The sequence below is a fragment of the Lepus europaeus genome, chromosome 5, assembly GCF_033115175.1.
Source record: "Lepus europaeus isolate LE1 chromosome 5, mLepTim1.pri, whole genome shotgun sequence".
Classification (NCBI taxonomy): domain Eukaryota; kingdom Metazoa; phylum Chordata; class Mammalia; order Lagomorpha; family Leporidae; genus Lepus; species Lepus europaeus.
Genome location: NC_084831.1, coordinates 105,022,232 through 105,048,419, shown reverse-complemented (window position 1 = coordinate 105,048,419; position 26,188 = coordinate 105,022,232). Strand labels below are relative to the sequence as shown.

The 26,188-nt window shown below is 39.2% G+C and overlaps 1 protein-coding gene across 1 annotated transcript; it reads right to left on the bottom strand.

Moving 5' to 3' along the window:
* Positions 1-15,250: 15,250 nt before the first annotated feature.
* LOC133760048 (Golgi phosphoprotein 3-like) lies at positions 15,251-17,589 on the bottom strand. The gene is given in 3 exon segments (XM_062191940.1): positions 15,251-16,849; positions 16,852-17,487; positions 17,490-17,589. Coding segments are annotated over 3 exon segments (876 nt in total). The 3' UTR covers positions 15,251-16,709.
* Positions 17,590-26,188: the final 8,599 nt, after the last annotated feature.

Sequence of the window (26,188 nt, the reverse complement as noted above, 5' to 3'; positions counted from 1 at the left end):
AGCACCTTTCTTAGCTCCTCTAATAATGATTCTGTCCTTTGTTCTAGACCCTGTCTAGCGCACTTGGGCCTCATTCCTTTGTAATCATAACCTCTACTCTACCTCCAATGGCTCTACTCCCAACCTGTGTGTACTGATGGTCCTCTTCTCCACTTAATGCTGTATCATTGTTCAAACCTGGTTAACGTCACTCTTAGGATCATTGGTTACTATCCTCACCCTGTCTTTTATGACCTTGTCTAAATATGATCAGAGTCGGCAAACTTGGAAGGCTTCCATAGCCTTGGCAACCCATGACGACAGCCTAGGGTGGTTACTGGCGCCATAACCTAGAGTGTCAATTTGTTGGGTCAACAACAGGAATCACTGTGCACTTGCTCCTCATGTGGGATCTCTGTCCTTAATGTGCTGTACATTTTGATTTAATGCTATAACTAGTACTCAAACAGTATGTTTCACTTTGTGTTGCTATGTGGGTGGAAACTGTTGAAATCTTTATACTAAATTGATCTTCTGTATGTAAAGAGAATTGAAAATGAATCTTGATGCGAATGGAGGGGGGAAGGAGCGGGAGAGGGGAGGGTTGCGGGTGGGAGGGAACTTATGGTAGGGGGAAGCCATTGTAATCCGTAAGCTGTACATTGGAAATTTATATTCATTAAATAAAAGTTAAAAAAAATAAAAAAATTCTCTAATGTATCTGGAGTTATTTCTTGATACGGCTGTAAGTATTCTAAGATGGCAAGAACATAAACTGTAATACTTTTTAAAAATATTTCTTTATTTGAAAGAATTACAGAGAGAGGGGGAGAGACACAGAAAGAGATAGCTTCCAACTGCAGATTCACTCCCTAAATGGCTGCAATGGCTGGCACTGGGCCAGGCTGAAGTCAAGAGCCAGGAGTTTCATCCGGGCCTCCCACGTGGGTGGCGGGGACCATCTCCTACTGCTTTTCCTAGGCCATTAGCAGGGAGCTGGATTCGAAGTGGAGCATCCAGGACTTGAACCAGTGCCCAAATGGGATGTTGGCATTGCAGGTGGTGTCTTTACCCACCGTGCCACAATGCCAGCCCCCTAATACATTGTGTATGAAAATTTTACCTTCAATTATTTTCCCAGTTCTGGAAATAAATAAATAAAAATCATATGCTTCAGCTATGTAATTCAGCTATATTTACTATGGTTAAAATTAACTCTAATTGGTAAATTCCATCCTGCCTGTGAGAGATAAAAATATTTCATAAGAAGTAATATCTTTGGGTTATCCTTCATGCAGGCCTCTTGCTACTGGGCAAATCCCTGTGGGAATACTGGGAGCACATGGAGTTATATCAAGCTGCTGAGGAGGAAAAGCTTTTAAGGAAGAGCGACTTCACAGTTCACTCAATGCAAATCTCATTACTTTAGAATTGAGCTGTTGGGGAGTCAGAGAAAATAACTTCTGAGTGGTTGTGATGGTCTAGATGCAGACCAAAAGGGAATAGAGGATGCCATTTGTTTTTGGCTGACTAATTGGTTGTCCTAGTTTGTCTCTTTCTGGGAAGGCTCAGTGTACTGCTGGCATTCAGTGCAGTTTTGAACTGCTTTGTATTCCATCATTTAGTTGCTGCCAAGGTTCTGCCCTAAATTGTGGGTCTTGTCCTCCTAGAATGCCTGAGATTTCACTTCCAGCCAGCCCTGTCTCACCAAGAGGAGAAAAGCTCTACCAGCTTCCAGAGTAAGGAACAGACTGACAATTGGCTAGTAATGTTACTTATGTTCCAGCTGGGCAGAAGTTGAAAGTGGAAAGGTTACCACCTCCATGCCAGAGATGGGCCTCTGGGTCTATGTAAGACAGTTCTCTGGGTTACCTTGGACCAATACAGTTCTCCCCCCTTAGCTTGTAGTTCTCAGGAATAATTATGGGATTGCCAGAAATGCAGTATCGTGAGGTGTGGAGGAACTGCCCGAACAGCCCAGACTTTGTTCCTGTCCCTGCTAGAGAATATAACATCTTGTGTTGAGGGAGAAACTGCCCAGAACAGTTCAAATTTTGTTCATTTCTTTCCTGGAAGCAAAATGCCCTTCAAAGTTTTGCCCACTGAGTGGCATGCTCCCTGAAGTGTATAACTTAGGATACCTTTCAGAGTATCTGAGCTGTGGTGCAAAGGGAGGCACAAACAAGACTCCATTCATCTGGGCAACTTTCTTGAATATTTGGAGAACAGTTCACAAAGTATCTAAGACTTCTGTTCCTTGATGATTAGCTATGAGTAATAAACCTGCTTTATATAATTTCTTTTTTTTCTTTTTTTTTAAAATGTATTTATTTTTGACAGGCAGAGTGGACATTGAGAGAGAGAGACAGAGAGAAAGGTCTTCCTTTGCCGTTGGTTCACCCTCCAATGGCCGCCGCGGCCAGTGCGCTGCGGCCGGCGCACCACGCTGATCCGAAGGCAGGAGCCAGGTGCTTCTCCTGGTATCCCCTGGGGTGCAGGGCTCAAGCACTTGGGCCATCCTCCACTGCACTCCCAGGCTACAGCAGAGAGCTGGCCTGGAAGAAAGGCAACTGGGACAGAATCCGGTGCCCCAACTGGGACTAGAACCCGGTGTGCCGGCGCTGCAAGGTGGAGGATTAGCCTATTGAGCCACAGGGCCAGCCGCTTTCTATAATTTCTATAAACAAACTTTTTATAATTTGTCTCACCAGTCTCAAATAGGTAACCAGTGTATGGTGGATTTGTATAGTTGTCCAGGATTAGACGGACATAAATATGTGGACTCATGTTCCTGGTAGCTGCAATAGTCATGTTCTTTGCTTTTCTACACACAATAGAATCTCCCTGGGGACTAGTAATTAACAAACCTGCTTCACATCAAGTGCTAGGTATTAACTGATTCATCAGCAGATGTAGGCTGGTGACCATCTTAGATATGGAGATAAGGGAGCTTCCTATTACTCAAATGTTTTATGTTCCTCACAAATCCTGAACAATGATCAGGTATCCCCTTCAAGTGAAGTCTACAATGGCATTCCATAATTATTAATGATGAGGGCAACCCCTTACTAAATACCTTGCTGCTATCAAGCTATCCCATCCTCAGAGGGTATTGTAGGTCCTCTCCCTGGGATTAGTAGCCTAAATTCATATGGGCTAGGACATCACTGGCAAGAGCTTTTGATTCCAACAACTTCCAAAACATTGGAGGACATTAGCCAATTACTCAAGAAATTTGCAGTCCCTCCACAATGTGCCTGGGCTGTACTTAATTTGCTTCATATCAGTATACCAAGGTGCCCTGTCTAACTACTAATGTCTAGGAACTCTTCCAAATGGAGACCTAACCACTGCAGCTTTCCTAGATACAGATGCCCATCCAGCTGAGGTCATTTGGGACACCTTAGAGAGGGAGGTTGCTAAGAGGAAGATCATCTAGAGGAAGAACTCACGATCTTTCTACTCACAACCCAACAGGTCAAGAGCATGAGAGACACTACTCTTTTTTTATGGAGTCTTCTTGGTGTCCTTGTCAAGAATTAGTTGATTGTGTAGTTGTGGGTTTATTTCTGAGGTTTCTATTTTGTTCCATTGATGTATGTACCTGATTTTATGCCAGTACCATACTGTTTTGATTAAAATTGCTTTATAATATAATCTAATGTGATTCCTTCAACTTTGTTTTTTCTTTCTCAAGATTGTTTTGAGTACTTGAGGTCTAAAATTTGTTCTTTGATTTCTATAAAAAATGTCTTTGGATTTTTGATAGAGATTGTGTTAAATCTGTGTATCACTTTGGGTAGTATGGGTATTTTAGTAATTTTAATTATTCTAACCCCAAAACATGAGGTATTTATGTCATCTTTATTTATATTTCAGTGTAAAAGTCTTTCAGCAAGGACACATACAAGAAATGGAAAGATATTCTTTGCTGATGGATTGGAAGAATTTTGTCTATTGTACCTAAAGCCATCTACAGATTCAATGTAATATATATCAAAATATCAATGACATTCTTTATAGAATTAGAAAAATAATCCAAAAATTTATGTGGAATTGTGAAAGAGCTAGAATAGCCAAAGCAATCCTTAGAAAAAAAAAGAAAACAAAAGCCACACAAGCTGGAGGCATTACATTACCTGACTTCAAAGCATGTCACAAAGCTATAATAATTAAAACAGCATGGTACTGACATAAAAACCAACACATAGATCAATGAGACAGAATAGAGTGCCCAGAAATTAATCCACATAGATAAAGACAACTGATTTTTGACAGAAATGTCCAGACCCCAGAGACATAAGAAATCAAAGCCAAAATTGAGAAGTGGGATTACATCAAGCTGAGAAGCTTCTTCACTGCAAAAGAAACACTCAGCAAAGTGAAGAGACAATCAACAGAATGGGAGAAAATATTTGCAAACTATGAAACTGATCAAGAATTAGTATCCAGAATCTATAAGGAGCTCAAGAAACTCAGTAACAACAAAACAAGCAGTCCAGTTAAGATATGGGCAAAGGACTTGAACAGGCATTTGTCAAAAAGGAAATTCAAATGGCCAACAGATGCATGAAAATATGCTCAGGATTACTGTCAGGGAAATGCAAATCAAAACCACAATGAGGTTTCACTCCACACCAGTTAGAATGGCTCTCATATAGAAATCAGCAAGTAATAAATGCTCATAAGGATGTGGGGAAAAAGGTACATTAATCCACTGGTGGTGGGGCAGTAAACTGGTGCAGACATTGTGGAAGACAGTATGGAGATACTCCTGAAAACAGATCTACCATATGACCCATCCATCCCACTCTTGGGAATTTACCCAAGGGAAGTGAAAGCTGCATATGAAAGAGTTATCTGTACCCCCATGTTTACTGCAGCTCAATTCACAATAGGTAATATGTGTAATCAACTCAGATGTCCATCAACTGGTGACTGGATAAAGAAATTATGGCATATATACACTACAGAATACCATTCAGTGGCAAAAATATGAAATCCTGTAAAAGCATAAGACTATAAACAACAATCAAATGGAAAGATGACTATTTCACCCAGATATGGTAAATTTCAAAATAATCACAGATAATTGAAACTGTAGCAATATAGCATTCCCAACCATTTGCTTTACAAAGATTTAAACCAAAGTTAGACAAGACTATATTTGCAGCAATACTGATACACACTAGCATTTCTTTGTGTTTTTTATTTTTTATTTTCAACTTTTAGCGAGCACAAAAAATGGAGTAAGTCCTTGATTGTAGTGTAAATTAAAAATGTTGTTTTGAAAGCTAAAAAAGACAGAGAGAGAGGGAGAGGAAGGAAGGAAGGAAGAGAAAAGGAAGGAAGGAAGAGAGGGAGGGAGGGAGGGAAAAGGAAAGAAGAGGAGGAAGAATGGGAGGGAGGGGGAGGTAAGGAGGAAGGGAATAACATCACATTCTTAGAATTGTCTCTGTAAATTACATCAAATCTGTTCTCTTTGTATTAATGTTACATTAACATTACTATCAGGTAGTAAAAAAAATTTTAAAAAGAGGCTAGAACCTAATCACATGGGGGAAACTAGGAAATTCTGTAGAACACGTGGGTCAGAGAGGAAAAGGGACTGAAGTATTTGGAGTATCTATATAATGACTCTAGTTTGCATTGTATATATATTATATATATACAATAATAATTATATATATTATACATATAATATATATAATTGTATATTCAGATACCAGGTTTGTGTTCACTGTGTGTGTGGAAAATATAATTTTTCTTACTTTATAGAATCATTCAATAAGTTGTTCTTTTTTTTAAACTTTTATTTAATGAATATAAATTTCCAGTGTACAACTTATGGATTACAATGCCTTCCCCCTCCCATAAGTTCCCTCCCACACGCAACCCTCCCCTCTCCCGCTCCCTCTCCCCTTCCATTCACATCAAGATTCATTTTCAATTCTCTTTATATACAGAAGATCAATTTAGTATACATTAAGTAAAGATTTCAACAGTTTGCACCCACATAGAAACACAAAGTGAAACATACTGTTTGAGTACTAGTTATAGCATTAAATCACAATGAACAGCACATTAAGGACAGAGATCCCACATGAGGAGCAAGTGCACAGTGATTCCTGTTGTTGACCCAACTAGTTTATGGCACCAGTAACCACCCTAGGCTGTCGTCATGCGTTGGAAGCCTTCCAAGTTCGCTGATTCTGATCATATTTAGACAAGGTCATAAATGACAGGGTGAGGATAGTAACCAATGATCCTAAGAGTGGCATTAACCAGGTCTGAACAATTATACAGCATTAAGTGGAGAAGAGGACCATCAGTACACAGGTTGGGAGTAGAGCCATTGGAGGTAGAGTAGAGGTTATGATTACAAAGGAATGAGGCCCAAGTGCGCTAGACAGGGTCTAGAACAAAGGACAGAGTCATTATTAGAGGAGCTAAGAAAGGTGCTGTCTAAGCTACAATTAAGTTTTCTGATTGAGAGGCAAATAGAACCTGACAGAAGGGGCTTGATAATAATCTGTTGGGCTTTAGGCCTTGTAAGTTCAGAGGCCCAGACCTATCTATCTCTTCACATGAGGTACATCCTAAGGGAGGTGTGAACCTCCTAGGGGAAGGCACTCTGTTGACTTTCATTACTTGGATGGCCTAGGAGGAGAGCTGGCCAGGTAAAGGCAGGGGGCATCTCTAACAAGAAACTTACAGTTCTGCCTGCAATGTTGCTGACCCTGCTTGGCCATCCCCTCCGCTGCAGTGGTCACTTTGGAAGTTGGGCTGAGTGAAGGGCTTTTCAGCTTAGAGCCAATAAGATCTGTGGCTCTGACCTGGGCATCCTTCGACTCCAGGGCAGGTCCATTTCCAGTGATCCAACTCTTGGCAGAGCTGCCAGGGCTCTTCACAAGCTGACTTCTGCTGAAGCCCAGGCTTACCACATTGAAAGCCACTGCAGTGGACTGGCCTGTTGGGTCTCCTTGAGGGCAGATCACTGTACAGATCAGCCATTAATAGGCCTGCCACCCATTGCTTCTGATACCTAGCTTTCTTTTCCTCCTGGTTTGTGTTAAAGCAGACCAGAGGATGCAAGTCAAGGGAGTGCCCGTTTCCCATCTCTAATCTTTGGTGGCCTGAACTACAAGTCTATAGTCACAGGCATGTTCTGTAGTAGTTTTTCTAAGGCAGACAATGCCCATGAGGAAAATTATATTCTCACTTTAAAACTTTCTTTCCCTTTGGTCTGAAAGGGAGGTTTTTTCTACTTACTGTATACTTCGCTGATGGCAAAGTAAATCTAGCTATGAGATTATTATTTAAATTCTTATTTTGGCTATGCTATTACAGAAAAATGTTAGCCATCTCTTTTATAAGGTCTAAAGATTAAATTGTGCGTCCTACAGATTCCTTCATAATAGAATTAGTTTCCTACCTTGAGGAGAATAGAGAAATGAAAGAACAAGTTGGGCTTAGAATAGAGAAATGAGGGAGCAAGTCCTAGATCGCTTGCTGACATTAGCAATATCACATGAATACTTAGCAAACCGTTTCAACCATTAGATAACAACTTAAGAAAACATTTAACATAAAGTCCAATGCCTTCTATAAATTTTAAGAATCATGTATTTGAAAACACCTCTTAAATATCTAACATGGTGTAGTTTGTTTAACCAGTAAACTTAAGCACAACCATATAAAATGTTTTTAGTTTCTTTCTACCAACAAGTTTAAAACATATGATGCAGAGATTCAGGTCACACGAATTAAAATGTATCTTTGATTAATTTTAGCAGCTTAAATTTATGGACAATCTTATCTATAAGCCAATTAAAATAAAACTCTTAATAAAATTTTCCTATGTGGACATACAATATGTACACACATATAACATAACATAATAGACCAATATAGCAATTTTAATAATAGCTTTTAAAATCTTTAACTCTTTTTGTAGATTGCCAATTGATTTGAGTTGCTTTTTGTTTTTAGTAACCTCAGTTAACCATACTTTCTCTCAGTTGGTACTGTTAATACATTATTGCCTTCATCTGTTTACAGAGCCATCTCAAAGTACTGAATACAATAGAAGTGGCTGGAAAAAGTCCATAGGAACCTATAGGAGGGCAGCTAAACACAGAACCAACAACGCTTTGGTTTTTTGAGCGGCAAATCATATATAACTCTGGATGACAAAAGACTTTAAGTTGACATGTTTAAAATTATAAACTCATCAACCAACAGGATGCATTTGCTTACTTCACAGTATTTTTGAAAGCACCTGTAGGATTTTACAAGTATTTAGCCCTTGAGCTTCCTATGATCTTTTGCTGTGAGGTTTCCTTCCTTTAACTTCTTTCATATTGATGGCTGTGTTTCCATGTTTCTTTCTTTTTTTTGTTTCTTTCTTTTTTTAATTTTTTTATTTAGTAAATATAAATTTCCAAAGTACAGTTTATGGATTACAATGGCTCCCCCCCCCCAATAATTTCCCTCCCACTTGCAAGCCTCCCATCTCCTGCACCCTCTCCCATTCCATTCACATCAAGATTCATTTGCAATTAACTTTATATACAGAAGATCGATTTAGTATATATTAAGTAAAGATTTCATCAGTTTCCACCCACACAGAAACACAAAGTGTAAAATACTGTTGCAGTACTAGTTATAGCATTTCTTCACATTGGACAACACATTAAGGACAGATCCCACATGAGGAGTAAGTACACAGTGACTCCTGTTGTTGACTTAACAATTTGGAGTAGCAGCATTTGGTTGACCACCTGGTTGTTGAAGGAGAGGAGAGAAGAGGAGAGGAGAGGAGAGGGGAAGGGAGGGGAGGAGAGGGGAGCGGAGAGGAGGGGAAGGGAAGGGAAGGGGGAGGGGAGGGGAGGGGAGGGGAGGCGAAGGGAGGAAGGAAAGAGGGAGAGATAGGAAGGGAAGGTGAAGGGAGGGGAAGAATGGGGAAGGAGGAATAGAAGTATCATCATACTCTTTTTTTTTCAAACTTTTATTTAATGAATATAAATTTCCAAAGTACAGCTTATGGGTTACAATGGCTTCCCCCTCCCAAAACTTCCCTCCCACCCACAACCCTCCCCTTTCCCGCTCCCTCTCCCCTTCCAATCATATCATGATTCATTTTCAATTCTCTTTATATACAGAAGATCAGTTTAGTATATATTAGGTAACGATTTCAACAGTTTGCCCCCATATAGCAACACAAAGTGAAAAAAAATACTGTTGGAGTACTAGTTATAGTGTTAAATAAGAGTGTACAGCACATTAAAGACAGAGATCCTACATAATATTTTTTTAAAAAAATTAATTAATTTTCTATGCCATTTCCAATTTAACACCAGGTTTTTTTTTTCATTTCCAATTATCTTTATATACAGAAGATCAATTCAGTATATAATTAGTAAAGATCTCATCAGTTTGTACCCACGCAGAAACACAAAGTGTAAAAATACTGTTTCAGTACTAGTTATAGCATCACTGCACATTAGACAACACATTAAGGACAGATCTCACATGGGATGTAAGTACACAATGACTTCTGTTGCTGATTTAACAATTTGACACTCCTGTTCATGGCGTCAGTAATCTCCCTAGGCTCTAGTCATGAGTTGCCAGGGCTATGGAAGCCTTTAGAGTTCGCTGACTTTGATCTTATTCCGATAGGGTCATAGTAAAAGTGGAAGTTCTCTCCTCCCTTCAGAGAAAGGTACCTCCTTCTTTGATGGCCCCGTTCTTTCCACTGGGATCTCACTCACAGAGATCTTTCATTTAGGTCTTCTTCTTTTTTTTTTCTTTTCCATGGTATCTTGGCTTTCCATGCCTACAATACTCTCATGGGCTCTTCATCCAGATCCGAATGCCTTAAGGGCTGATTCTGAGGCCAGAGTGTGGTTTAGGACATCTGCCATTCTATGAGTCTGCTGTGTATCCCACTTCCCATGTTGGATCTTTCTCTCCCTTTTTGATTCTATCAGTTAGTATTAGTAGACACTTGTCTTGTTTGTGTGATCCCTTTGACTCTTAAACCTATCAGAGCCATCAATTGTGAACTGAAATTGATCACTTGGACTAGTGAGATGGCATTGGTACATGCCACCTTGATGGGATTTATTGGAATTCCCTGGCACATTTCTAACTCCATCATTTGGGGCAAGTCTGATTGAGCATGTCCCAAATTGTATATCTCCTCCCTCTCTTTTTCCACTCTGAAATTTAACAGGGATCACTTTCAGTTAAAATTTAAACACCTAAGAATAAATGTGTGTTAATTACAGAGTTCAACCACTAGTACTAGAACAACAACAACAACAACAGCAAATACTAAAAATGATAAAGTATTACATTGTACATCTAGAGTCAGGACAAGAGCTGATCAGGTCACTGTTTCTTATAGTGTCCATTTCACTTAACAGGTTTCCCCTTTGGTGCTCAGTTGTCACCGATCAGGGAAAACAAATGATATTTTTCTCTTTGGGACTGGCTTAACTCACTCAGCATGATGTTTTCCAGATTCCTCCATCTTGTTGCAAATGACTGGGTTTCATTGTTTCTTACTGCTGTATAGTATTCTATGGAGTATATGTCCCATAATTTCTTTATCCAGTCTACTGTTGATGGGCATTTGGGTTGGTTCCAGATCTTAGCTATTGTGAATTGAGCTGCAATAAACATTAATGTGCAGATGGCTTTTTTATTAGCCAATTTAATTTCCTTTGGGTATATTCCAAGGAGTGGGATGGCTGGGTTGTATGGTAGGGTTATGTTCAGGTTTCTGAGGAATCTCCAGAGTGACCTCCATAGTGGCTTAACCAGTTTGCATTCCCACAAACAGTGGGTTAGTGTCCCTTTTTCCCCACATCCTCTCCAGCATCTATTGTTAGTTGATTTCTGAATGTGAGCCATTCTCACCGGGGTGAGGTGAAACCTCATTGTGGTTTTGATTTGCATTTCCCTGATTGCTAGTGATCCTGAACATTTTTTCATGTGTCTGTTGGCCATTTGGATTTCATCTTTTGAAAAATGTTTATTGAGGTCCTTGGCCCATCACTTAAGTGGGTTGTTTGTTTTGTTGTCGTGGAGTTTCTTGATTTCTTTGTAGATTCTGGTTATCAACCCTTTATCTGTAGTATAGTTTGCAAATATTTTTTTCCCATTCTGTCGGTTGCCTCTTCACTTTCCTGATTGTTTCTTTTGAAGTACAGAAACTTCTGAATTTGATGTAATCCCAAATGTTAATTTTGGTTTTGACTGCCTGTGCTGCTGGTGTATTTTCCAAGAAGTCTTTGCCTGTACCTATATCTTGCAGGGTTTCTCCAATGCTCTCTAATAATTTGGTGGTTCGGGTCATAGATTTAAGTCTTTAATCCATGTTGAGTGAATTTTTGTGTAAGGTGAAAGGTAGGGGTCTTTCTTCAAGCTTCTGCATGTGGACATCCAATTTTCTCAGCACCATTTATTGAATAGGCTGTCCTTATTCCAGGGATTAGTTTTGGATCTTTGATCAAATATAAGTTGGCTGTAGATGTTTGGATTGATTTCTGGTGTTTCTATTCTGTTCCATTGGTCTATCCATCTGTTTCTGTACCAGTACCATGCTGTTTTGATAACAACTGCCCTGTAGTATGTCCTGAAATCTGGTATTGTGATGCCTCCGGCTTTGTTTTTGTTGTACAAGATTGCTTTGGCTATTCGAGGTCTTCTGTGTCTCCATATGAATTTAAGCATTATTTTTTCCAGATCTGAGAAGAAGGTCTTTGGGATCTTGATTGGTATTGCATTGAATGTATAAATTGCTTTTGGGAGAATAGACATTTTGATGATATTGATTCTTCCAATCCATGAGCATGGAAGATTTCTCCATTTTTTTGTATCCTCTTCTATTTCTTTCTTTAAGATTTTGTAATTCTCATCGTAGAGATCTTTAACATCCTTGGTTAAGTTTATTCCAAGGTATTTGTTTGTTTTTGTAGCTATTGTGAACGGGATTGATCTTAGGAGTTCTTCCTCAGCTGTGGCATTGTCTGTGTATACATAGGCTGTTGATTTTTGTGCATTGATTTTATATCCTGCTACTTTGCCAAACTCTTCGATGAGTTCCAATAGTCTCTTAGTAGAGTTCTTTGGGTCCCCTAAATAAAGAATCATATCATCTGCAAAGAGGGATAGTTTGAGTTCTTCCTTCCCAATTTGTATCCCTTTAATTTCTTTTTTCTTGCCTAATAGCTCTGGCTAAAACTTCCAGAACTATATTGAATAGCAGTGGTGAGAGTGGGCATCCCTGTCTGGTACCAGATCTCAGCGGAAACGCTTCAAACTTTTCCCCATCAATAGGATGTTGACCGTGGGCTTTTCATATATTGCTTTGATTGTATTGAGGAATGTTCCTTCCATACCCAGTTTGCTTAGAGTTTTCATCATGAAAGGGTGTTGTATTTTATCAAATGCTTTCTCTGCGTCTATTGAGAGAATCATATGGTTTTTCTTCTGAAGTTTGTTAATGTAGTGTATTACGTTGATTGTTTTGCGAACATTGAACCATCCCTGCATACCAGTGATAAATCCCACTTGGTCTGGGTGGATGATGTTTCTGATGTGTTGTTGCATTCTATTGGCCAGAATTTTATTGAGTATTTTTGCATCTATGTTCATCAGGGATATTGGTCTGTAATTCTCTATCAGTGCTGCATTTTTTCCGAATTAGGAATTAAGGTGATGCTGGCTTCATAGAAAGAATTTGGGAGGATTCCCTCTTTTTCGATTGTTTTGAATAGTTTGAGAAGAATTGGAGTTAGTTTCTTCTCTAAATGTCTGGTAGAACTCAGCAGTGAATCCATCTAGTCCTGGGCTTTTCTTTGTTGGGAGGGCCTTTATTACTGTTTCTGTGTCAGTTATGGGTCTGTTTAGGTTTTCTATGTCTTCCTGGCTCATTAGGTAGGTTGTATGTGTCCAAGAATCTGTCCTTTTCTGATAGATTTCCCTGTTTGCTGGCATACAAGTCCTTGTAGTAATTTCTGATGATTCTTTTTATTTCTGTGGCGTCTGTTGTTACGTTTCCCATTTCATCTCTGATCCTATTGATTAGGGTCTTTTCTCTTCTTTTTTTAGTTAGTTTGGCCAATGGGGTGTCCATTTTGTTTATTTATTCAAAAAACCAGCTCCTTGTTTGGCTGATTTTTTGTAATTTTTTTTTATTCAATCCTGTTGATTTCTTTGATTTTAATTATTTCTCTTCTCCTACTGGGTTTGGGTTTGGTTTGCTGCAGATTTTCTAGATCCTTGAGATGACTTGAAAGCTCATCTATTTGGTGCCTTTCCAATTTCTTGATGTAGGCACCTATTGATATAAACTTTCCTCTTAACACTGCTTTTATTGTATCCCATAGGTTTTGGTATGTTGTGCTTTTATCCTCATTTACTTCCAGAAAATTTTTGATTTCTCTTTTGATTTCTTCTATGACCCATTGTTCATTCAGGAGCATGTTGTTCAATCTCCATGTGTTTGCACGTGCTCTAGGGATTCCCGAGTTGCTAATTTCCAATTTCATTCCTTTGTGGTCTGAGAAGCTGCATGGTATGATTCTAATTCTTTTGAATTTGCTGAGACTTGCTTTATGGCCTAGTATGTGGTCAGTCCAGAGAAGGTTCCATATACTGCTAGAAGAATGTAAAGTCCTTAGATGTAGGATGAAATGTTCTGTAGATATCTGTTAGATCCATTTGGGCTATAGTATCATTTAAATCTACTGTCTCCTTGTTGATCTTCTGTCCTGTTGATCTGTCTATCTCTGAGAGTGGAGTATTGAAGTCCCCCAGTACTATTGTACTGAGGTCTAAGTCTCCCTTTAAGTCCCTTAACAAGTCTTTTAAATAAGCTGGTGCCCTGTAATTAGGTGCATATACATTGATAATCATTATATCTTCCTGTTGAATGGATCCCTTAATCATTAAATAGTGCCCCTCTTTGTTTCTCCTAACAGTTTTTGTGGTAAAGTTTATGTTGTCCGATATTAAGATGGCTACGCCCGCTTTTTTTTCATTTCTGTTGGCATGGTATATCTTTTTCCAGCCTTTCACTTTCAGCCTGTATGGATCATTGTTGGAAAGATGAGTTTCTTGTAAGCAGCAAAAAGATGGGTTTTGTTCCTTAACCCAATCAGCCAATCGGTGTCTTTTAACTGGAGAGTTCAGGCCATTAACATTCAATGTGACTATTGAGAAGGAGTAACTTTGCCCTGCCATTTGCCAAAGATATTTTCTAATATATGGTTTGAGATTCCTGTGATCTTTTGCTGTGAGGTTTCCTTCCTTTACCTTCTTTCATATTGGTGACCGTGTTTCTGTGTGTCTGTATGTAACACATCTTTAAGCATCTTTTGCAGGGCTGGATGAGTGGCGACAAATTCTTTCAATTTCTTTTTGCTGTGAAAGGTCTTTATTTCACCTTCATTCACAAATGAGAGCTTTGCAGGATATAATATTCTGGGCTGGCAGTTTTTCTCTCTTAGTACCTGGGCAATATCTCACCATTCTCTCCTAGCTTGTAGGGTTTCTGATGAGAAGTCAGCTGTGAGTCTAATTGGAGATCCTCTGAGAGTAATCTGGCGTTTCTCTCTTGCACAGTTTAGGATCTTTTCTTTGTGTTTCACTGTGGTGAGTTTGATTACGACTTGTCGTGGTGAGGATCTCTTTTGATCATGTTTATTAGGGGTTCTATGAGCTTCCTGTACTAGGATGCCTCTGTCCTTCTCCAAACCTGGGAAATTTTCTGCTAGTATCTCACTAAAAAGGCCTTCTAATCCTTTCTCCCTCTCCATGCCTTCAGGAACTCCTAGAACCCGAATGTTGGGTTTTTTAATAGTATCCTGTAGATTCCTGACAGTATTTTTTAGATTTCTGATTTCTTCTTCTTTTCTTTGATTTGACTGTTTCCTTTCCTGTTCTCTGTCTTCTAAGTCCGATATTCTCTCTTCTGCTTCACCCATTCTGTTTTTGAGGCTTTCTAATGTGTTTGTCATTTGATCTATTGAATTCTTCATTTCATTGTGGTTTTTTGTCACTATCACAGTTTCATGTTCTACTAGTTGTTTCATTTCATTTTGATTCCTCCTTAATAGTTCATTTTCACGAGTCAGATTTTCTATCTTGTCCATTAAGGATTTCTGTAGTTCAAGAATTTGTTTTTGAGAACTTCTTAATGTTCTTATACATTTTTTTTCAGGCACTTTGAAGATCATAGTTTATTTATTACTTCAGATAAAAAGGTAGTATACATATTTAGGAATCCCTTCAAATTCAACTCTAGAGTTATACACCATCTAGTACTTTTGCAATGAATGTTAACCAAAAAAATCTTTATAGACACCTGAAAGCCCCACTATTAACATGAACTATTGTAATACAAAATTTGACATTTAATTTGTTCAATGTATAATATTTACATTGTGAAACCAATGGTGGTATGATAAACAGTGATAAAGAGTAAAAATAAACTTGTAAAAAGCAAAGGTTTATAATCTTACGATGTGCTAACCATAATTGTATATCAAAATTAAAACATAGCAGAGCTTTCTGTTACAAAATTCTTAATCATCTGAGTTGTAGTCATTACTTGCTACCAATTTACATGCAACATCTGCTAGCACTGATATCTGATTTGTCTCCCCCGAACAAAGTGTGAGTAGATAAATGACATTTCAGAGCAGACATTAATTTACTTGTGGACAGAAAAGAAGAAAAAAAAAACTGTACTCAAGATTAGTACTGGTCAAAATCCTCTTCCCTACAGAAATTATAAAAATAGTAAGACACCCCCCAAAAATCCAGAAAGGAGATGCATAGGCAAAAAGTACCATGAATGGCACAACTCAAAAAATTCTGAGACCAATCAGAGCCACATCTTTTCTCTCTCCTTCAATGAGAGGTCTATTTTACCATCAAATAACAATGACTGAGGCAAATGAGGGGTGCCAGGTGCACAATTAATTAAATCTTGCAAAATACTAAGATGGGCAGGGGTGGCCAGAGAAGGGGCAATTTATATATAATTGAAACTATATACAGCATAACTGGAATGCAGCCCGTCCCCAACTGGCTTTGTGAAACAACTGGACCTTTATGACTTAATAGTTAAAATTATAACAAGTGTAATAATACAATAGATTTACATGGGAAGCAAAATCCAAGGGGCATTTTATATTAAGTATTTGCTGTTTCAATTTAAAAATAATTTTGCTAAGTATACATCTCTCAACTGAGGTCTATGTATAAAATGTCCTAATAGATACAGATAGTTACCTTTGGTGAGCTGAAGGCCGTGTGTGACACTTGTCTGAACCGCAGGCGGAACACAAGATGGACATGCACACGTGGGAGATTCAAGCTGAGGGGATCCAAAAGCTGTGCATGTGAAGAGGAGGCCTGGGGTACTCTGAAAGCCAAAGTACCAGAACCCCAAAGCAGGTAGCAGTGAGACTGCCAACAGGGACTGGAATGCCAATATGGCAGTAAAACGTTGTTAAAAACAGAAAGAGGAAGGCCTCTCGTACCAGCAGAATCCTGCATACACAGGAAAAAGAAAAAGCCACCCACCATTTTCTAAAACAAAAGCCAATTACAGTATGGGAAAGTACAAATTTCAGAAAACCAGAAGTCAGTAGAAGAAAAAACTACTGGTTTACATGGGAGAAAGGAGAATGCTTCGTTCCAAGCAGTCACTTGGTGAACGCCGCCACCACCGCCCACAGAACCTCATTGGTGCTGGCCTTCAGACACTCCACTTCCGGGTCTAGGTCGAGAAGCTGCCGCACCCTCTTGGTGGCTAAATCATACTGCTCATCCAGAAGAGGAGCAAGGCGTTCTCCAGGACATCCGAGGCCTGGGCCAAGTAGATGAGGGCCAGCAAGCGCTTGTCCATGCGGTGAGGGTCGTTCACCCACTTGTCAAGAACTGCTTCTTGTACCTTCTTGATGAGGCGCTGCTTAATGTTGTTGTTGGGAAGAGGATGTGTCGTCATGTCAAAAAGTAGGAAGTTCTGTTTCTCTGTTGTCAATACACCCTTTTCCACCAGGTTTTTAGCTAATCGTTCCCGCACGTTTCTTAACTGATAATGCAATTTTAATGGGTTCCAAGTCTCACCGCTAAGTAATTCAATCCAGTTCTGCATGGTTTCTGGAGGCTGCGTCTCCTTAACGTGCTTTAGAGCTTCGTCAAGGAGAACATCCCCTGTGGGAGCATCCGACTTACAGATCACCTTTCTTGTTAATAGACTTTTACGTCTCATTCCACAAGCCTCTAGTTGCAACCTTCCTCTCAATGCTAGTTCAATTAACATACAGCCACGTAATCCAGATGATATGCAGTCATTCCAAAATGATGTGTAACCCTCTCGGTCCTTGAGGCCCAGCAAGAGCACCTCCTCCATCAGGGTCAGCCGGGTTTCCTTGGAGTCGCCCTTGTCGTCGTCGTCCTGCTCGTCGTGGCGGCTCTGCCGCTGCCGCCGCCACCCGCCGCACTCTCCTTGTCAGCGGCGTGGCGGGAGGCCTGGATGCGCCGCTGCACCAGGCCCGAGCTGCGCTGGGTCAGCGAGGTCATGGCTCCGGTGGAGGCGCCGCGCCGGCCAAAGAGGGACGCGGGTCCGACCGGGTCGCCCTCCTCCTCCTCCTCCTGCCGCGGCCCCTGACCCGGGCTTCCGTGTTAGATCCGGGGGCTGGGGCGACGTCCCTTGGCTGCGGGGCGGGGGGCGGTCATGGGGAGTCAGGCTGGGCTTGGGCGAGGAGGAAGAGGGGCGCTTTCCTGCCCGCGGCCGCGGCCCCTAAAACTGCCCAAGCTCCTAAGCGGAGGCGGCCATGTTCTTATCAATTTTTTGAGATCTGCTTCTTGCATTTCTTCTATCTCATCATCTTCATAATCTTGAATTGGGGTGTCTTTTTCATTTGGGGGCGTCATAGTGTCTTCCTTGTTCTTGTTACCTCGGTTTTTGCGTTTGTTGTTTGGCATGTTGGAGATATTTGGTTTCTTCACTGTGGTGTTTTTTCTTGTTACACTATGGCTCTATATTAAGGGGACTGTCTGCTTTCGGTGGAGCCTTAGAGGCTTGAGATGAGTGTGGCCTGAGAGCTGTGTTTGGTTCCTCAGGGCTGAGGGTGTGTCAAAGGTGACCCTCCCAGGTTAGGCGTGGTAAATCTCTCTTTCTTTCATTCTTTTTTTTTTTTTTTGATTCAAAAGGGAAGTAATTCTGTAAGTCCAAAATGGCGCCTGCTCTTTGTCTTGCTCGCCTTTGAGGGGAGAGCAGAGAGAGAGAAACTCATGTCCGTATCGGTCACTTTTTTTCTTTTTTTTTTCTCTCTCTCTTCTAGTTAGCCTGGTGAACTTTTCCTCCCGGAGTTTTAAGCCTCGTTCCCTCTAGTCTCCTCTTTCCGCTTGCCCGCTGGTGTCTCGGGCTATTGAGGTTCGGCTCACCTCACGTTCCAGGGCTGGTGTGTTGAGTCTGCCGCTGGTGTTCCGAACTTGGGCTCCCACGCTCTCCACGCAGGTCCACTGTGAATCACTAGTTCCGGAAGAGTTTCCTCTGCTGTTTCATCCCCTACTCTTCCCTGAACCTGCAGTATCTCCACTTTTATTAAAATGTCTCTTCCCGGACTATCAGTGTGCTCCCTTCCTATTCCGCCATCTTGCCCCAAAAAGTCAAGTTGTTTTTGTTTTTAACATAATAACTAGAACACACAAAAAATAATAAAAAGGCCAAAAGAATTAAAATGGGAAAAGACAAAAATTTAGGGGTGTTGTAAAACCATTCATAGAAAAAGAGTCCACTAGATGTCACTATTGGAACAATATTTATTGTGAGCAGCTCCCCATCATGGTGACTCCTCTCATTTAGAGTTTTCCTAGTGTGAGCATGAGTACATGTTATTACACACTATGAGAACTACATAGTGAGAGAGTGAGAGCTTCTACTGGTAAAGGTAGTGAACATGATCTGTATCTCCTGAAATAGGTGCCATTGGCCTTTGGCCTATTGTTTAATATTTATGAAGGAGGGAGGGATGGAGAGAGGGAGGAAGAGAGAGAGAGAATGAGAATATGAATTATTCCCACTATTTCTCCCTTCAGTTGTCCTTTTTAGCTAGTCTTACAGGCTTCCTCCTGTGAATGGCACTTAACTATTGCTTATGAAGCCTCAGTGCTCACGAAAGACACACCAACACCTAACAATCAGATTAATTATAATACTTAGAAGGTACCTGAAGACTATTTGCCATGTGGATCTGGCCATCAGGTTCTATTCAGTATTTACAATTATTACCAATCAGTTATAGCTTGCTTTAACTTTCAATGAACTCCATAGTAATTTACTCAATTGCTCATAGACTATTTATTTTTTGTTGCTTTTTGTGTACTCATATTTAAAGTGTACAATATGATGTTTTGATATAACACACAAATGGTGAAGTAAGTACTACAGTCAAGCTAATTGCCACATCCATCTTCTTATATGATTATCTTTTTTGTGTGTGGTAAGAGTGCCTATAGCCCACTGTAGTAAATTTCTAGTATATAATACAATACTATTAACCCTATTACTCATGTAGTGTATTAGACTCCTTTGTAGATTTATTCATCCGGCATAGCTGCAACTTTATGCCCTTTGATCCACATCCTCGCATGTCCTCTGCTTTCCCTTCATCCTCCACAACCAATATTCTACTCTCTGCATTCATTTTTTAGATTCTACATATAAATAAGATCATGAAAAATTTCAATTTCTTTATCTTATTTCACTTAGCATAGAGTTCTCCAGAGTCATTCATGTGGTTATCAGTGGCAGATCTTCCTTTTGTAGGGTTGAGTAATATTCTATTGAATATATATTGTGTATATATATTCAGTATATCATTGTGGATTTGATTTACATTTTCCTGATAATTAGTTATGTACATATTTTCATATTCCTGTTGGACATTTTAAATTTTTGCAGAAATGTTTATTTAGATCCTGGCTAATTTTTTTCTCTTTTTTTTAATTAAACTTTTATTTAATGAATATAAATTTACAAAGTACAGCTTATGGGTTACAATGGCTTCCCCCTCCCAAAATTTCCCTCCCACCCACAACCCTCCCCTTTCCCGCTCCCTCTCCCCTTCCAATCACATCATGATTCATTTTCAATTCTCTTTATATACAGAAGATCAGTTTAGTATATATTAGGTAATGATTTCAACAGTTTGCCCCCATATAGTAACACAATCCTGGCTAATTTTAATTGGATTATTCATCTTTTTTGCTATTAACTAGTGTCAGTTCCTCAAATATTTTGTTAATCCTTTTTCAGATACATAGTTCACAGGTATTTTGTCTCAGTCTGTAGGCTGCCTTTTTTGTTTCTTAAGATTTATTTATTTATTTGAAATTCACAGATACAGAGAAAGAAGGAGAGGCAGAGAGATTCTCCATCTGCTGGTTCACTCCCCAGATGGGTGCAGCCAGGAATCAGGAGCTTCTTCCATATCTCCCACATGGGTTGCAGGGGCCCAAGCAATTGAGCCATCTTCCACTGCTTTTCCCAGAGTGTTAGCAGGGAGCTGGATCAGAAGCAAAGCAGCTGGGACTGGAACTGGTACCCTTATGGGATGCCAGTATCACAGATGGTGGCTTTACCCACTACATGTCAACATGGGCCCCATAGTAGGCTGCCTTTTTTGTGTTGATTATTTCCTTTTCTGGGCAGAAATTTTAGTTTACCTATTTATTTCTGATTTTGTTATCCAAAGAATCATTGCCAACACCAATGTCAAAAAACTTTCCCAGTATGTTTTCTTCTAGGATTATTATGATTTCCATTATTCACTTTTGAGTTGATTTTTAAAGTATGGTGTAAGGTAAGCACTCAATTTCAGCCTTTTGAATGTGGACCCCCCCTCCAGTTTTTTTCCCAAACTAGTTGACTGTATATGTTTCAATTTGTTTCTGATCTCTATTCTTTTCTATTATCATATTTATCTGTTTTTGTGTCACTAGCACACTCTTTTGATTATTATAGCTTTGTAGTAGATTCTAAGTCAGGTAATGTGATGCCTTAACTTTGTTCTTTTAGCTCAGAATTATTTTGACTACTCAAGGTCTCTTGTGATTCTATATAAATTTTATAATTCTTTAATAATTTTTTAAATTATTTTAAACTATTCTTGTCTTGAGAATTTTTATGTCATATGTAAATAACAATTTAATTATTATTTTTAATTTAATTAAAATAAGATCATGTCATATGTGAATAATAATTTAATTTTTCCCTGTCCTATTTGGATGATATTTATTTCTCTCTCTTGCTTAATTGCTCTAAGACTTCCTGTACCATGTTAAATAGAAGTGATAAAAATAGACATTCTTGCCTTCCTAATATTAGAGGAAAGGCTTTCAACCTTTTACTGTTGAGTTTGTTACTGATGGACTTTTAATATATTGTCAATATTGAAGTATGGTACATACCTTATATGCCTAATTTGTTGAGAGTTTTTAATCATGAAATTATGTCAGATTCTGTCAAATGTTTTTTCAGCCTGTACTGATATGATCATACAGTGTTTGTCCTTTATTCTGTTAAAATAGTATATCAAACTTATTGATTTGCATATGAGTTGCATCCCGGGGTTAAATACCACTTGATTTTGCTAAATGATCCTTTTAATGAGCTGTGGAATTTAGTTTGCTGGTATATTTTGTTGGAGTTTCTTGCATGTGTATTCATTAGGTATATTGGTCTGTAATTTTCTTTCAATTTTCTCACTGAGCTTGGTAGAAGAGCAAATTAGTTTGGAAATATTCATTCCTAAATAGTTCCCCTTTGAGAGTTTGAGAAAGATTGGTATTGGTTCTTTTTTTCTCCTAAAAAATATGAAGTTTATTTGGTATGAACAACGCATTTCATTAAAAAAAGCCTACAACAGGTTTATTTCATTCTGGCTCTCATATTTTTTAAGAATTATACACTATTCACTACAAAAATTGCAAATTAAGCTAAAACAAATATGTGATAATATCTGGAGATATTTATAATTTGTACTATGCAGTTCTGCAAAAGATAAAGGATTTAATTCATTAAAAATATCTAAAGGAAGGACCTAGTGCTGTAGCAGGTAAAGCTACCACTTGTGATGCCAGGATCCCATATGGGTGCCAGTAGGTGTCTTGGCTGCTCACTACTTTTTTTTTTATTTAGTGAATATAAATTTCCAAAGTACAGCTTATGGATTACAAAGGCTTCCCCCCACACAACCCCCCCCCCCGCAACCCTCCTCTTTCCCACTCGCTCTCCCCTTCCATTCCCATCAAGATTCATTTTCAATTCTCTTTATATATAGAAAATCAGTTTAGTATATATATAGATTTCAACAGTTTGCCCTCCCATAGCAACACAAAGTGAAAAAAATACTGTTGGAGTACTAGTTATAGCGTTAAATAACAGTGTACATCACATTAATGACCGAGATTCTGCAAAATAATTAAAAAAAAAGATTGATTATTTTTCTATGTAATTTCCAATTTAAAAAAAAACCAAGGTTTTTTTTTATTTTCAATTATCTTTATATGCAGGAGATCGCTTCAGTATATACTAAGTAAAGATTTCATCAGTTTGCACCCACACATAACCACAAAGTGTAAGAATATTGTTTCAGTACTAGCTATATCATTACTTCACCTTCAACAACCTATTAAGGACAGATCCCACGTGGGACGTAAGTACACAGTGACTCCTGATGTTGTTTTAACAATTTAACACTCTTGTTTATGGCGTCAGTAATCTCCCTAGGCTCTAGCCATGAGTTGCTGAGGCTATGGAAGCCTTTAGGGTTCGCCATCTTCGATCCCATTCTGACAAGGCCATAGTCAAAGTGGAAGTTCTCTCCTCCCTTCAGAGAAAGGCAACTCCTACTTTGATGGCCCCGTTCTTTCCACTGGGATCACACTTGCTGAGATCCTTCATTTAGGTCTTCTTCTTCTTCTTCATATTTTTTTTCCCCAGCGTGTCTTGGCTTTCCATGCCTAAAATACTCTCATAGGTTCTTCTTGGCTGCTCACTTCTGATCCAACTCCCTACTAATGGCCTAAGAAAGGAGAAAAAGATTGCCCAGGTGTTGGGACTCTGCCACACATGTGTAAGACCCTGAGGAAGTTTTTGGCTTTTGTCTTCAACCTGGCCCATCCCTGGTCATTGGGTACGTTAGAGAAGTAAATCAGCAGGTGGAAGCTTTCTCTCTCTCTGGGTATCTCCCTCTCCCTCTGTAACTTTCATTTTTTTAAACTTTTATTTAGTAAATATAAATTTCCAAAGTACAGTTTATGGATTACAATGGCTTTCCCTGCCCCCCAAAACTTCCCTCCCACTCGCATCCCTCCCATCTCCTGCTCCCTCTCCCATTCCATTCACATCAAGATTCATTTTCAATTCTCTTTATATACAGAAGATCAATTTAGTATATATTAAGTAAAGATTTCATCAGTTTGCACCCACACAGAAACACAAAGTGTAAAATACTGTTTCAGTACTACTTATAGCATTACTTCACATTGGGCAACACATTAATGACAGATCCCACATAAGAAGTGAGTACACAGTGACGCCTGTTGTTGACTTAACAATTTGACACTCTTATTTATGGCATCAGTAATCTCCCTAGGCTCTAGTCATGAGTTGCCAGGGCTATGGAAGCCTTTAGAGTTCGTTGACTTTGATCTTATTCCAACGGGGTCATAGTAAAAGTGGAAGTTCTCTCCTCCCTTCAGAGAAAGGTACCTCCTTCTTTGATGGCCCCGATCTTTCCACTGGGATCTCACTCACAGAGATCTTTCATTTAGGTCTTTTTTTTTCCAGACTGTCTTGGCTTTCCATGCCTAAAATACTCTCATGGGTTCTTCAGGTTCTTTTTTAATTATTCTTTTTAATTTTTTATTTACATAAAGGGAATAAATTTAACATCTTTGACATGTACAGTTCTATTTATTTATTTTTTTAAATATTTTATTTCTTTATTTGAGAGGTAGAGTTACAGACGGTGAAAAGGAGAGACAGAGAGAAAGGTCTTCCATCTGCTAGTTTACTCCCCATTCAAATGGTTGCAATGGCTGGAGCTGAGCTGATGCAAAGCCAGGAGACAGGAGCTTCCTCTGTATCTCCCACATGAGTGCAGGGGCTCAAGTGCTTGGACTATCTTCTACTGCTTTCCCAAGCCATAGCAGAGAGTTATATCAGAAGAGGAGCAGCCAGGACTAGAACTGGCACTCATATCGGATGCTGGTGCCACAGGCAGAAGATTAACCTACTGCACCACAGTGCCAGCCACTGATATATCCAGTTTTTTTTGACAGGCAGAGTGGACAGTGAGAGAGAGAGACAGAGACAAAGGTATTCCTTTTGCTTTGGTTCACCCTCCAATGGCTGCCATGGCCGGCGTGCTGCGCCGATCCAAAGGCAGGAGCCAGGTGCTTCTCCTGGTTTCCCATGGGGTGCAGGGCCCAAGCACTTGGACCACCCTTCACTGCATTCCAGGGCCACAGCAGAGAGCTGGCTTGGAAGAGGGGCAACCGGGACAGAATCCGACGCCCCTACCGGGACTAGAACCCGGTGTGCTGGCGCCGCAGGTGGAGGATTAGCCTATTGAGCCACGGTGCTGGCCAATATATACAGTTTTAAAAGCATAATGTTACTTCCCACCCATCCCTTTCTTACCTTCCTTTCTTATTTTACTTTTAATTTTTATAATGACATGCTTTCAATTTTCTTAATAAGCATGAGCTTAACCTTCCACTAAATAAAGAATTCAACAAAAGTAAGTAGAAAAAACAGTTTCTTAGGATATAGACAAGGGCTATAAGCAATACTCAAATTTCAAAATGTCTATTTCACTCAAATACATTACATGTTTTGGACTTGTATGTTAGTTACCACAAATCAGGGAAACATATGATATTTGTCTTTTGTGACTGGCTTGCTTCATTAAGCATAATTGTCTTCAGTTGCATCCATTTTGTTATGAAAATCAGGATTTCATTCTTTTTTATGGCTGCATTGTATTTCATCATATATATCACAATTATATATATCACAATTCATATATATATATCGCAATTATTTATTTATTTCAGTTATCAGTTGATAGACTTCTGGGTTGATTCCATATCTTAGCTATTGAGAGTTAAGCTGCTATAAACATGGAGATACAAATAACTCTTTCACATGTTGATTTCATTTCTTTTGGGTAAATTCCAAGAAGTGGAATGGCTGGGTCATACAGTAGATCTATTTTCAGATTTCTGAAGAATCTCCATACTGTCCTCCATAATGTGTATACTAGCTTACATTCCCAAAAACAGTGTGTTAGGGTACCCTTTTCTCCATATTCTCACCAGCATTTGCTATTTTTTGATTTTTGGATGATAGCCATTCAAACTGGGGTAAGGTGCAATCTTATTACGGTTTTCATTTGCATTTCCCTGATGGCTTGATCATGAGCATCTTTTTTTTTCAACTTTTATTTAATAAATATAAATTTCTAAATTACAACTTTTGAATTATAGCGGCTTTCCCCCCCTAACCTCCCTCCCACCTGCAACCATCCCATCTCCCACTCCCTCTGGAATCCCATTCTTCATCATGATTCATTTTATATACAGAAGATCAATTTAGTATATACTAAGTAAAGATTTCAACAGACTGAACCCCTAAAGACACACAAAGTATAGAGTATTATTTCAGTTGTAGTTTTACCATTAATTCACACAGTACAGCACATTAAGGACAGAGGTCCTACATGGGCAGCAAGTGCACAGTGACTCCCGTTGTTGATTTAACAATGGACAATCTTATCACTCTTATTTATGGCATCAGTAATCACCCAAGGCTCTTGTCATGAGCTGCCAAGGCTATGGAGGCTCTTGAGTTCACCAACTCTGATCTTATTTAGACAAGGCTATAGTAAAAGTGGAAATTCTCTCCTCCCTTCAGAGAAAGGGACTGCCTTCTTTAATGGCACGTTCTTTCTGCTGGGATCTCATTCACAGAGATCTTTCATTTAGGTCTTTTTTTTTTGCCAGAGTGTCTTAGCTTTCCATGCCTAAAATACGCTCATGGGCTTTTGAGCCAGAGCTGAATGCCTTAAGGGCTGATTATTAGGCCAGAGTGCTGTTTAGGACATCT